Source organism: Aulostomus chinensis, chromosome 5 (assembly GCF_037954235.1).
Source record: "Aulostomus chinensis isolate RoL2024-O1b breed Wild chromosome 5, RoL_Achi_v1.0, whole genome shotgun sequence".
In the NCBI taxonomy this organism is placed as follows: Eukaryota; Metazoa; Chordata; class Actinopteri; order Syngnathiformes; family Aulostomidae; genus Aulostomus; species Aulostomus chinensis.
The window spans coordinates 15300626-15315775 of NC_141324.1; the positions used below are offsets into that span (position 1 = coordinate 15300626).

Consider the following 15150-nt stretch of genomic DNA (forward strand, 5'->3'; position numbering starts at 1 on the left):
TGTCTATCTATCTATCTATCTATCTATCTATCTATCTATCCATCTATCTATCTATCTATCTATCATCTATCTATCTATCTATCTATCATCTATCTATCTATCTTTCTATCTATCTATCTATCTATCATCTATCCATCATCTATCTATCATCTATCTATCATCTATCTATCTTTCTATCATCTATCTATCTATCTATCTATCTATCCATCTATCTATCTATCTATCTATCTATCTATCTATCTATCTATCTATCTATCTATCTACCTATCTATCTATCTATCCATCTATCTATCTATCTATCTATCCATCTATCTATCTATCTATCTATCTATCTATCTATCCATCTATCTATCTATCTATCTATCTATCCATCTATCTATCTATCTATCTATCTATCTATCTATCTATCTATCTATCTATCTATCTATCTATCTATCTATCCATCTATCTAACTCTCATGTACCTGTCAATTTTAAGGCCAAATTTTCACTTCACCTGAAAGACAGTGTCTAGAGAACTGATGGTGGTCCTAAAATCTGCCATTCTGCTGAATGTTGTATTCTCATGAATAGTTAGTCAAGAGAGTACAGGAAATGCTTTGAAAGAGAATACTGAATACTACCAGGTTTCATGTAGCAGGAAGCAGTGCATCAAAAACAGCGGTCCTCCACCACGGGAGCTCAGGCACTTTGACATTTGGTGCAAATGTTTACAGGGATTGACCCTAATCGACCCTTTCAGCCTTCTCTGTTTCCGCGGCAGTGCAGGCTCATGACTTCATAATTCTGCCCACAAAAACAAAAAGTTAATGAAGAAGTGGAGCAAAATGGAACATGACAAACCATCCGTGTACATCTGCTGTCACATAACTATTGCAGAAACTAGTGAGTCAGTTCTGAAACAATCAGCATTGAGCTCTGCTTTGCAGTTTCTCCAGGGATGTTCTAACCTGGACTAGGTACTTCTCTCTCCTCCATAATGACCCAGAAGCGGTTCTGCAGGGTTGGTTCCTGTGGTCGGAACACGCACAAAGGTGCAGGCCGGTCTGAAACAGCCCAAAAGTTCCTGCGGTGAAAAACTGCTTAACGAAATTGGATTTTGACCGCAACTACATCTGTATGTCATGTTTGGAAGTGAGCAATAAGGCCTGTGAAAGGCCGACGCAATCAGTCTGACAGGCTGATCGTACATCTGGAAACCATCCATGAACTAGAAAGAGAGCAAGGGAGGGGATGAGGGGGAAGGGGTCAATGGCTGCCTTCCTGATGCTGTGTTTCCTGTTCAGCAGAACCACTGGCTGCCTGCATGCTCTCTCCGTTACACATACGTACTTGTACACACACACACACACACACACACACACACACACACACACACACACACACACACACACACACACACCTTTCTTGAAAACCTTAAGATCTTAAATGGAGCAACAGTGACTCAACACTATAGAAATGTTAAGAACACTGAGTTGTGCACACATGTTTATCCCACAACTGGAACTCAACAGCCAATTAATGGTGACTGTACCCAGAGGAGACACCCCTCCACACCTCTCAACCGCCCTTCCTCTGTGGAGAACAGCGCTATATAAGGGCACGAGGAGATGAAACATGCATTAACAGTTTCTCCGTTCTTGGCCTGCTTTTCCTCTTTTTTCCTCTTAGGGTTTGTTCACAGCTCAACACACTGCACCAGACTACTTCCTGTCTCCCCGAGCCACTTTGATGTCTTTAGGTTACATTGTGGCTAACACTTTAGCAATGCTAATGCTGGCATGGTGCCAAGGTGGCTTTTGGCATCCCAGTTTATGTCTGGAAAAGTGATCTGCCGTGGTGAGGAGGCTGGATGTGAAAAGACATTGTCTGGGTGTAGAGGATACAGTGAGAGCCTGTGTGTGTCATTTATTCAAACACAAAAGATGAGAAAGAGAAAGCGGGAAACGGGCCCGTGTGAGAGAGGCGAGATAAAGGTGAATAAAGGAGAAATTAAGGAAAAGGTGGCTCCCATTATCCCAATAAATGAGGAGTGAAGTCAGCGTCACACAGACAGGTAGAAGGACAGATGACTGGCCTTTGCTTGGCCCATATATCAGCTTGTCCTTTGAGAACATCTGGATGGTAATAACACCCTGGTGCCTTACACTTCCACAGCTTAATGCGCTAATGCTTGCAGTATGGCACGCGTGCGCACACACACACACACACACACACACACACACACACACACACACACACACACACACACACACACACACGTTCTATGTACTGAACACACACAAAGAAATCTGTTTAAAGCCTTCTGTTAGCCTCCCACTCCCTGCCTACCTTCACCTTCATGATCACGAGTTCCCGAGCTGCCACCAAGAGAAGAGCAACTCATTAAGCGCACGTGTATGTGTGTATGTGTGTGTGTGTGTGTGTGTGTACTGCATGCAGAAGGGACCCTTGACCTTCAAAAGTCTGTATGTGATCAACATTAAAATGCTCACTTTACCAGTCCAGTCTCGACCGTCCACACACACACTTCTGCTGGATAGAGGCAGAAATCAGGCTCTGAGCTGGAGAGGCAATAAAGAAAGGCAGGTTCCCCACTGAGTTGTATTCACACACACTCACACACACACACACACACACACACACACACACACACACACACACACACACAGGGACTGCTAAATGAGCTCAAACTCTTTCACAGGTGTGTAGATTAGCTTTTCCCTACATCTGTTCCCTGCTCCAACCTTTCATTGTGAGCGAGGGAGGAATCATCTGATGCTATGTCATTTATATGGTGTATACATGAGTGTGCATGTCGTCTTTTTAAGTGACCAAGTCTGGGACCAACTCGATTAAGCCTTTCAAGAACATGTATCACATAACCTTCACTTATCCTCGTCATCATCATCTGTGTGTCCGTCTCTGACTCGATTATCACAACAACTGTTCATCTGATCCACGTCAAACACGCCATGTGTTTAGGTGGTGCCTGGAGGCGACTCCAGTGTCTGGGAGTCTCCAGTGTCTGTGGGCCTCCAGTGCCTGGGGGTCTCCAGTGTCTGGGGGTCTCAAGGTCTTACAGCCAGAATGATAAGAGTGAGATGACAGACACTGTGGGATGCTGAGTTCACAGTCCCAGATGAAGTCTGAGAATTCAAAATCAGACAAACAATTTGATTTGAGGTCAAAACGAAGCAAAACACTTGAGGTGTGGCGCCTGTGCAAGGAGGAGCCCGCTGGTGCATTCGGTTGAACCAGCTCGCTCACTCGTGTTCCTGCTCGTTCACAGTAGCACCCAAATTGAAGAATTGTGTAAATTCTTTTTTAGCTGTAATGGTTTGGAGCCCAATCACATTCCAACCCATTGTCAAGGCAACGGTGACCTGTAATTTTAGGTTCAATTTTACAAATATAATCAAAAATCAGTAAAACCAGTGGCACTATTTGAAGGGGAGAAATGACAGTAATCTTTACACTTGTAGCTGTGATATCAAAACAATGGCGGAAAACAAGGAAGCTCTGGTATAATATCAATAACACTTTGACAGGTTTGGTTATTAGAGAGAGTGAAGTACCAAAGAACACAGCTAGGTACCAAATTCAAAGTATCAACACTGGAACAAACACGTTTACTGCAGTCATACCCATCCACGCCTTCCTAAAGACACCAAGTAAACACACCTCTAGAAACTGCTGAACTGAACTACTTTCACCGTGTTCTTGTAGTATTTGTCCCTAATGAACACAGACTGGATGTGTTAGACTCGTTCCTCAGAGACTCACGCTGAAGTGTGAGCAGTGAAAAGAAAAGCAGGAGTGTGGAGACTCTTTCAAAAGTTCCTCCTCTAAACTATGCTCTGGTGTCACATTTGCAGCCTCAAACAGACTGAATGAGAAAGGAGGGAGACCAACATTTGACAGGTATAACCAACAGAAGGACATGCTAGAAGTTTGTCACGCTGACCTGTACATACTCCTGCCTGCTGGGAGAGAGGGAAAGAGAGAGTGTGAGAGAGAGGGAGAGGAAGAGAGAGAGGAAGAGCAGAAGGGTTGAGGTGACAGGTGTCTGTCCTCCAGTCTGTCTCCTCCATCTCCCAGCCATCTGAAGCAGTAATTGGGGCTGTCAGACACACAGAGAAGGACATAACACACACACACACACACACACACACACACACACACACACAAACATACACACACTCACTCACTCACTGCTATGCACCCTTATGCCCTTCAGCGTGTACCTCTTGGGTTTAAAACAGGACAGTTCCGAGGAGAGAATTCACTACTTTTACGAACCAGCTGTGAGACCACAGCTGAGGGCAGGAGAGGTGGAAATGAAGAGGAAGCAAACAGAAATGTGGAGGACAGAAACAGAATGTACAAGAGACAGAAGAAAGCACGAGAGCGAAGGAGGTGGGGGTCTTGTACTACACATACAGAGGACTCTGCATGGGGTAGATGGAGATGGAGAGGCAGGGAGGCTGAGAGTGCGAGAGAGGGAGGAAAAGATAGTATCTGTTCAAAAAAGAGTGAGAGCGGGAGATTATGTAACACCCCCAGTGACAAAGCAGATGAGTGTGATTTCATGTGATCGAGCAGCAAAGCCACAGCCACAGGGGCAGCAGTGTGTTAGTGGACGAGTCCGTGCACAAAACACAACAGAGAGGGAGCGAGAGAGAGCGAGAGAAAGTGAGAGAGAGCGAGAGAGAGAAAAAGGAAGTGGAAAAGATTCATGAGAAACTCCAATAAACTGCCAATATTCTACAATGTTTTTGCCAACAACAAACTTCATAACCAAAAAAAAACCTGCTGAGAAGTTTTCTCTGCTAAATCTGTTTCTCATCCACAATCACCCGTGGACACTGCAGTTTCGTTTTGTTTCTTTGTAAACATATCTTGTTTTTGCACTTGAGAACTATTTAAGTTTGTGAGGAGGATGAGCACCTTCCCTTTGGAGACAAGCACCATCATCTCCTGAAGAGCTGATGTGTTATTAATGCAAATGAACGTGTCAAAGGTCTACAGTTCCTCCAAGGGACAGTGAAATTTGATGCTCTTAATATAAAATTGAGCGTTGGCTTTGGTTTATGTCGTCTTTTTCTCTCTTCTGAGCGGCTCTACAAGAAGGGGGGGGGGGGCTGGAGCCTTGACTTCTTCACAACTCAGTAAAATTATTCTTTAAATACAAATAATGTCAAAAAATCTGATCTCTGACTGTTAAGAAGCAAAGTCGCCTGTCCGAACAGGCCTGTCACTTTAATTCTTTAACTACGATGTCAACTTATCACACAATAATCAGACATGAACTCAATGGCCTTTTGGATTTAGATGACTGCTTACAAATGATGGTCACTCACAATTTTTTTTTTGAGGGGGGGGGGCGTTCAATTTCTTTCAAATCTGTTAATATTTTTCACATTCTAATTCAAATGTCTGACAGGATATTCTTAAGAGTGCAGCCTTAATCCCTCTTTTAAGGGGTGTGCTCAGGTACTTTAATGACAAAATGATACATAGAATAATGATAATATTGTTTATTACCATCATTTCTAGGACCATTAATCCTGACAGACCTGAAACCATAAAGGCAAGTGAATTACGAGGCAACAACAGCTATGCAAGGCTCAGAGAAGATGGTCGATAGAGCACATTTGATGACTGCGATGCTTGTGCATTAGCGTGGAAGAGGACAAAAAGCAGCTTAGGCGAGAACGTCCGAGTGGGACGTACTCAGACTGTCATCAGCAACATGGAGAGTGACATCATATCAAGGTTCCAGTGCATAAATCCCTCGTTACAGTGATCAATGCACGCTTGGGGTCTCAATGTCGCCGCACTGGTCTAAAAAGATGACGAAATAAGCGACGTGGTCATTGATCATTTGTGGTGTTGACCAACTGAGAACTGGCATGGGCGGGATCCACTAGCCCCCCCTACTGGGTCGCTTGAAATCAATGTAAAGTCGATCTGAGTGATCACCTCGATCCTATGATGAAACATTTGTATCCAGGATGTCCCCATCAATAGGGCACCAGGGGTCAGTCAACAGTTTGATGAGTGTGATGATGATGATGATGGTGATGATGATGATGATGATGTGAATCAGGAAGCTAAAGACTTGATTCGGGGAGCTAAAGTCGTAACCACCCCAGATCGACCCGCCGCGCGCAAGCACGATGCTCCTGGAGAAGTCTGTTTGTAGGATGGCAACCTTGTTTTGGCCCCAATCTCGCTGAGAATGACTACACTACTCACAATCCCTAGGTGCATAAGCGACATCTGGGATTGGCGGAACGCGCTGTCGCCATGGAAGCGTGTACCGAGCCATTTTGACCTTCACAAGTTCTCGCGATCGTCTGAGAGGAACCTGGTACCAGAAGCATGATTTTGCTCTCCTGGTGACAAACACTGAACATTTTTTTGATATCATATCTTCATAAACATCAGTGACAAATAAGCTAGAAACAACAAAATGCTCAGTTGGTCATGACATGTGAAATGACCTTGGCTCGGACATATTTGTTGCAAGGCCTGATGGGATGAGTAGTTCCTGAACCTTTTTCTTTGTTTTCCTGTCATCCTTTCATGGCAAATCCAATATTTTTGAGCCACAATTCATCTGCTCACTGGTCCTCTCGGTTCCTGAAGTAAAACCCCTGTATTCTACGAGAATTTGCCGAAACATCAGGAGAGGAATTCGGTTATAAAGGCGAGCGGTCAGTGTTGAGCTCTAAAGACGATGATGGAAGAGTGTTCATCCCATATAAATAATAACCTCAGCCTATTCACTTGAAAACATCACATTCATCATGCGACTGTGACAAATTTTTGCGATGACACTTGTGTTTACACCACATCTGACACCAACCCATTATCTGCTCGCCGTATTTGTGCCGGAAAACACAGCCGCATCCTCCTCTTCGAACATCTCATCATAAAACAATCCAGCAGTTCCATCTTGTGTCAACAAGAACGACATCAAAATGTTAAGATTCGCATTTCAAACACACCGTAGTTTAGCGAGTAGGAGACAACGGCTGAGAAAATAGAAAGAGAGAAGGAGAGATGAACCTGTGATCTATAAATGTTTAACGAGCACTGACAGAGGAGATGAGGAGAAAGAGAGGAGAAGGGAGGGAAGAAAGAAAAATGGAGAGGTGAAAAGGGACGGCGATATCAGAAAGGATGGGTGAGGAGTACAATGGGGGACTTGTTGAGGGAGAGAGGGGAAGAAGAGTCCCATTATAGAAGCAGACACCAGAGCAAGGTTAGAAATAGCAGGGAGGAGAGGAGGGAGGAAAAAAAAAGTGGCTGTAAATGGAGGTGTCTGGTGTTTGTCTAACACAGAAAGGCTAGTAATGATTCCATTTACGCCTCACACCAAGAGACAGGGACACAAAGAGAGAGACTAAAAGAGAGAGGACGCCTCAGGGCTAAAAACACTGGGAGACGATTCACACACAACATTAGAACAAGGCAAGAATGAGCATGAAAGCGGCTAAATGGTCAAAAAAAATTTCAAGCTAACCATTTAAAGGCTTGTTCACCTGCACGATAGTGATAATTACAAATGCCCCTCCAGCTCTCTTCTCCCCCACCACCTCACCCCCTCATCTCTTTGTGTGACCAAGAGGGGGTGATTTAAATGCATTAACGGCATGTGTTTTCCCATGGAGGACCTTCAGACTGTGTCAGGGCTGGAACCTTTTATTTTTGGACCTAATGCAGAGCACTCTTTAAAAGCCTAGCCCTTGTTCTCTCACATTAAACATGCCGCAGTGACACATTAAAGCCCCGGGTTTGTTGTACCTCTCATGTCTTTGTTAAAAGCAGGCTGATTACAGATACTGTTACATATGTCAGCTAAGTGCAATTCTGTCAAAAGAAAGGCAGCGATAGCGGGACACATGGAATAGCAGATAAATTCAACCTAAGGAAGCTTGTTTCTGGTCTTGGTTTTTGGCGTGATTTCAAAGAAAACAAACAAAGATAAGATGGAGATTGACATATGTGGAACAGCCAATTGTCTTCCTTCATCGCTATGAAATCCCTAAAAAATGTGGTTTTTAATTCTGAGTAGGTGGTACCCCGCAGCAGGCAAGCTTCAGTACACAAAGGAATGAAAATGTTTTGGAAAATGTGATTTGATTGTTTCCAGAATAATTGTTCCACCAGAAAATATGCATAAGAAAGAAGTGGTCACCTGCTTTGCCCACACACACACGCGCGCACACACACACACACACACACACACACACACACACACACACACACACACACACACACCCGCCCACATCTGTAGCTACCATCGCACCAGACGAGGAGCACATTTATTTCCTGAACCCTGACCCCTTACTGTCAATACAACTCTATCATTAAATCTAAACACATACACACACACACACACACACACACACTGTTATTGCAAGCTTGTTAAATGTGCAAACATTGCTGCTTTTATTCTCTGTGGAGAGATAAGCCTGATGAGGTCAGAGAGATCACGGAGGTCAACTGCTTTGCTGCATCAGACAGACTTTAAATACATTTATTACAGGAAATGTGTCATCGTTCTCTTCCAAGGGTCTCAAACTCAGCCCAGGCGGTTGGCCAGACACAAAATATCACAGCAGAATGAAATCTGCCCAGCAAGTTCTCTCATTAGGGTTATTAGTTGTAGTAGTACAAGAAGTAATACAGAAGGCATCTGCCTGTGTTATATTTGGCTGGCGGATTAGCAGATGGGGGCGTTTCTAATTACTCTGGAGGCTCTAGGCAAAATGGACCAGAGGGGACCCACCTGGCTCGCAACCTGACCACTCACTACTCCACCTAACCCCAAGCTGGACGGACGGGGACCCTATACTCCTAATTTCCAGGGGTACTTTTCAGCCATTCCAGACAATTCTCGTTTTCACCAGAAGCAGCACTTGCACTTTTCGCTCCACGGGGAGCAAGCTTGGAGTCTAGGTGTGTCAGTCTGCACCGAGCAGATCGAGCCAGACAGGAAGTCCCCACGCCACGGCATATAAAAAGAAATAAAATAAAACACCCTGCGCAGAGTAACTATCACAAAAACAGACAGAAAAGACAAAACGTAGTCTTGCGCTCTGTGCGTGCACGTCACAGGAACGCACACACCAAGAGACAACAAGCGAATTAGCAGAATCTGAACAAGCTAATAACTGTAGGAGTTGCAGCTGTGATGATGACGGACATAAAGGGCACTGCAGCTGTGTCTGGTGGAAATTAGGGGTTTGGAAAGTTGCCGTCTCCTGAATGTACATTTGCTAATCCTAGAGTGTAAGTGGGCTCTGTGCTGTACCAGGCCATCGCCAGTCTGTGGAAAGAAATATTGTCCTCCGGTTGTTGTGAGTTCTATAGTACAACCAGACTAGATGTCCATTTTGAGGCCGGTACAATTGAATATTTGAATTTGCCCTCTTGTGGCAAAACTAGACAATCAACGGCTCCCAGGTATTTTGAGTGTGGGACCCCTGCTGTACTCAGTATAAACCTGTCAGTGACTGTGTCATTCTACAAGACAGACACGGAGCTCAACAGTCGGCTTTTTATGATTGAGATGCAGCCAGAGTTCTGACACAATCTGTGCACATTACCCGTCTGCAAACTGCAGAGTACAGCGTGTTCTTGTTCACTTCTCTCTAAGGCCCTACTGCCAAGTGTTCAGGGTGTCTTGGCTGTTGCTTCTCCAAAACAACTGAAACTGCATTACGTGCTCCGATTCTAAGTTTGCCATGATGAATATCTATAATTCCGGAGGGTTTTCTTCTTCTTTTTTTTTTTTTTAGGAGGAAGTGAGCCTGCGGGGACATGTGACAGCCTGTGTCTGATACAGCTCCCTCACTCAAACGCACAGTATGTACAGACGTACACACAGAAACATAGTGCACATGACATCTGTGGAGTTTTTCAACTCAGTAATCTGCTTCCTCAGGCATACCTTTTCCTCCCCGTCTACATCACAAATACACATCAATAAGCACTTTCTCACATACTCGCTCTGCTCTCCTCTTCTCAGCGGGGAAAGTGAGATATTCAGCTTTGACAAACACACACACCCACCCACACACACACACACACACACACACACAAGCACGCACACTCTTGAAAAAAAAGATGCCTCAAAGCAGCTCGTTTTCTCTGCTACCGCTGTAGGAAAGTCTCTAGGAGCAATACTCACGCTGACACACAGTTACACAAACACACAAAATACCCAGTCACTGTCATTTCACAGCAGAAATGTGAGAAAGCTCCCAATACACACACACACACGCATGCACATGCACACGCACACAAACAAATATATTCATCACATGCCCTGGGACCCCCAACCCTCTTACGTTGGCAGACGTCCTTGTTCTCCTCGAAGCCCGGTTTACACACACACCTCCCGATGGGAACCAGCCAACCTCCGTCTGCGCTGCAGTACATCTTGGGAGCTTCAAACTCCTCCGAGGAGTTCACACACAGACCGTGGACCTCCACCAGTGCCGTGTCCCCCCCTGTTATTGTGTCAGGGAACTGGGCTAAATTCAGCACAGTCAGTGGACACTTCTTGTAGAAGACCCTGACAGAGACCAGAGCGATACAGGCACCCAGGTCCTGGAAGGCCAGGTAGAAACCTTTTTTATTCAGGTTGCTTATATCCCGCACCTCCGTGTTCAGCTTCATCACACGGTCGCCAACGTCCACCTGCAGACAGAAGATGTTGAATTTCCTTAGAATTTGATATCTAGTTCTTGGGTGTACGAACATCATTTCATTGTTAATTCTGTTGGAAAAATCCTGTGTGGAAAAGTGTGTGTGTGTGTGTGTGTGTGTTTGTGTGTGTGTGTGTGTGCGTGTGTGTGTGTGTGTGTGTGCGTGCGTGCGTGCGTGCGTGCATGCGTGTGTGTGTGTGTGTGTGTGTTCGTGCGTGTTCATACCTGTGTAAAACTCTCATCCGCAGCAATGGTATCAATCTTGACATACTGGCTTTCCTTGATGAACCACAGGTTGGCGTTATTTGACTCATAGTAGTACATGTTGAATGTCTGCAAAACAAAAAAAGAGCCCAATCAACAAATCCTGAACAGACGTGTGTTTTCAGACAGAACCAAATCATTCACAGAAAAGAAAGACACATAAGTCCATCCAATGTGAAGTTTTAACAAGGCCCCTGTAGCTTCTCTAGCCAGCTATTCTGCTTCATCTCCTTCAATCTCAGTCCATCTCTCTGGATAGCCAGCCAGCAACACCCTCAGCTGAGCCGTGCTGCCTCATATTATCTCTCTCTCTTTCTCATTCCAGAGATGTAATGACGGTGAAAGGTTGCAGGAGAGAAATGAATACAGAGGAGCTGTAATATCACACTGACACGAGAGGACGGGGGACAGTAAAAATAAATATATCAGGTGTTAATATACGAGCAGCCACAAAAAAAAGCCTCGAGGTCATCGTTTGACTTTCTTAATACTGCGCTCTTGTAAAACGGCGAAAGCAAACAACACAGCAATGATTCACACTCATTTACCTGAGTGACCGAAACATAGTCTTCATCAGGTTTTGATGACATTCTTGTATCCCAGTAAAGACGCATGTGCTAACAGTGTTGAGGCTGAGCAGTTAGGCTAAGCTAGTTAGCTTGTACTGCTCTGCTTGAGCTAATGAGGATGCTAGTTAACTAAACCAAACAGCAAAACTGTAACAGATACGATATGAAAATCAGGCAGGTTTAATTGAAAATGTATAGATGTGTAATTCAAGTTAATTAGCCGAAGCACTTGTTGCCTTTTTTGCGCTGCAGGGAAAATCTCTTCAATTTTGTTTTAATTTGTATATTTCCAGACAAATGCGATAACAAGCTTGAGAGGTGAAAGGAAAACAAATTACATTGTCTTCCAATCAATTTGATCCAAAATACATTATCTAATGGTATTTTGGACGGTTGGAGAAGTGATTTTTCTGAAGCCTACAAATCAACCTGTGCCATTGATTGATAAAATGTTATTTTACTGGTTTCCAAAATGAATCAGAGAGCGAATGTAAAAAACCTCAATGGAGCTCATAGCAGCTCAGTAACGTGATCAAACACAGCTGCCAGGACCTTTGTTTGTGCCACCATGCTCTAGGTTAAACTAGATGTGCGTGTGAAGTGACACAGACCTCTTTGCAGGTACCAGGGACCCCCGGCAGGCTGTTACAGTCTCTGAGGGTGAATTTGATCTCGATGTAGACGCGCTGCGCTCCTTCCCGGCTGATGTGGCGCGTCCTCAGCCAGTTGTTCTGGTTGGCTTCCATGACGTTGCACACCTGGTAGGTTCTCATCGGGGTGTTCCTCTCATCCATCACGCTGATCTCCTCCCACTAAAGGAGAGGAGGGTACGTTTTACTATGACATGTTTATTTCTCTGTGCTTTAATCTTTTATCAGAGCTAGAAGAGGAGACGGAGGAAGTTGTAGGAGGGAGAAAAGATGTTATAGATGAGAAGAGAAAAGGTAAGAAATTCCATTAAATGACATTTAAACATACCAGCAACACAGAGCTGCAAGTTCATCTCATTTCATCCTTATTCAATAAACAAAGGGGATCTCAATTGAGAGACCATTAATGGGAAACTGGGCCCAGGTTCAATGAACTGTGGTTGAGCTGAAACCAACCTCGAGCCTACATGTTCTGTTCTCATGTCTGGCTGAATATGAGTGATGATCTGTGTCAAGATGGCTGAAGTGCCGTCTTTGTCTAAGCTGCACATGTGCACAGAGTGAGCATATTTCTCTAAAGTGAATGCATGATTTAGTGCTTAAAAAGGAAGGATCATGTATGTTTCTGTGTGTGTGTGTGTGTGTGTGTGTGTGTGTGTGTGTGAGAGAGAGAGAGAGAGAGAGAAAGAGAACAAGAAGGAGTAGGTAGGACAGAGCAACTTTGTCTCCCGTCATTTGCCACCATCTGTTTCCACTTCTGACTAAGGCAGTAATTGAGAACACTTCTCGCATGAGCAGGAAAACATTTCTATCTGCATACACACACAGACACACATACACACAGACACAGACACACACACACACACACACACACAGAGTGCGAGAGAAAGAAAGAACATTTCTATTCCTTAAAGAATTGAAAAAATAAACCAATGCGGTTTGAGAGTTTCAAGATATCTGATCCATTGAAGGGGAAGCTAACTGGGTTTTCTTCTGCACCCACACTCCAAGATACACACACACACACACACACACACACACACACTATATGAGTCCTGGTTTGCGGTGTGGGATGGGAGGACCACCATCTTTGTTCTGAGCTGCTGTCATCATATTTACAGTCAAGCTTTAAGCTCCGCAGCGATGAGCATGTATCACCTTACAATAGTCCGACTATGTAAACACACAAACACATGCCTGCACACACACACACACACACACACACACACACACACACACACACACACACACACACACACACACATACACATACGTGCAAAGACCTAAATACCTGTCATCACAAATGTGTTCTACATAAAAGTCTTACAGCAGATAAACAGAGAGGCAAAGAGAGAAAAGTCAGGTTCAACAAGAAGCAAAAGCAGCAAAGACAAACTTTGGGACATGCTAAGGTTGGATTTCTGAGCGTAATCTGATGTGACAACCCGACAAAAGCTTGACGAGTTTCACCTCTGAGTCCTGAGCACTAAAACAGATCCACACACACATTCGCACGTAGACTAGCACTCGCGCGTACTCAGATGCTTTTAATCTCCACAACTGAAACTTCTACTGTGTATGAATTGGAGAAAAACCAGCTCTCTCTTGATCCCGACCCAAGTGGAGAAGAAGAGGAGGCGGAAGGTTGTTATAGATGCTGCAGTCAGTCAGTTAAAGTTTGCACATAAAAGAGTAATAGCTGCTTGACATTACACACACACACAGACACACACACACACACACACACATATACAAAACAAGATCAGCAGCACTCCATTCAATTAAAAGAACAAAGGAAGGAGAAAGAGAGAAAAGACAGGAGAGAGGAGTGATTGTTGGTAAATTACAGGCGCCTGGCAGCTAAATAGATCCATCTGTGCAGAGCTGAGACCATTCGGACATCACAGGACGGTCACACACACGCGCGCGCACAGACACACACACACACACACACTCACACACACACGAGTCCCCAGAGAGTGGTGATTAAAGCATTTATGGGAATAGTCATTGAGGGATAAAGAGGGCTTTATAATGTCTTTGTTTATTTCTTTGTAGGCACAGTTTGGAGTGGCTGGATTACTGCCACTTCCTGGTGAGACACTTATTTCCCTCGTCTGTTCATTGTCACTTTTGCACAGGTGTATTTATGAACATGAAAACAACCTGTTCGCCTCGCTAATGATACTCTTGCTGCTTTTGGGGGGGCGGGGATGGGGAGGGGGTTCCCTCCACAAGCGCGACTGGGAAAATATTTGGATAGCTCTGTTGCCAACTCTCAATACTCAACGCATACAAGTTAAAACTTTCGCTGTCAGGTTTAGTCTGAAGGCTGATTAACATTCAGAAGGAGCTTCAATCAGCTCAGCCAATCAGCACGCAGCTAGCCTGATTGCTTTGAAGTGAAGCAGACATTATGGGGGGGGGGGGGTGAAGTTCAACCATTCACCAGCTTAACATAATATTCCTCGTTTTGCCATCATCTGATGTGTACACCTACGATGACCTAATTGGACAAACTTTGGAGCAAACTTGGAACCAGGAGGAGGGGGAGGGAGGGACAAAATAAATGGAAGATGAAAAAAGAGGAGACGGAGGAGGAGGGGAGTGGGGAAGCCTGAGGAGCTTCTGGCAGAGGAGCGATGCAGTGGGGCCTCTCATTTTCAAACATCATTAAGACGTATCTGTTTTGTGTCCCTCACGAGGAACACCCCTGCCTGGTGACAGAAATGGGTCGCTCCACTAAGTCTCAGGCACATCCGGCCCTGCACGGCTCGGATTAAGTTTGACCTGCGGGGTCAAGTGTGTTTTGGACTAATTCGGGTAGACAGTGGTCTCGGATTGGTGGGAATTGCTTCTGACTGAGACCAATCTCAAGGTTTAAAGTTCAAAGGTCAACTAGGTAATACCCCTTATATTAAATGTAAGACCCTCTCACTGC

General features: G+C 44.6%; 1 protein-coding gene across 1 annotated transcript in view; it reads right to left on the reverse strand.

The window, feature by feature from the left end:
• The window catches only part of LOC147261411 (ephrin type-A receptor 3-like), an 89947-nt gene that overhangs the window by 54173 nt on the left and 20624 nt on the right, over positions 1-15150 (reverse strand). Inside the window, exons 3-5 of the mRNA XM_086203403.1 lie at positions 12171-12371; positions 10952-11059; positions 10367-10718 (exon numbers count right to left, since the gene is read on the reverse strand). Coding sequence (XP_086059529.1) covers positions 10367-10718; positions 10952-11059; positions 12171-12371 — 661 coding nt within the window. The remainder of the gene's footprint in view (positions 1-10366; positions 10719-10951; positions 11060-12170; positions 12372-15150) is intronic.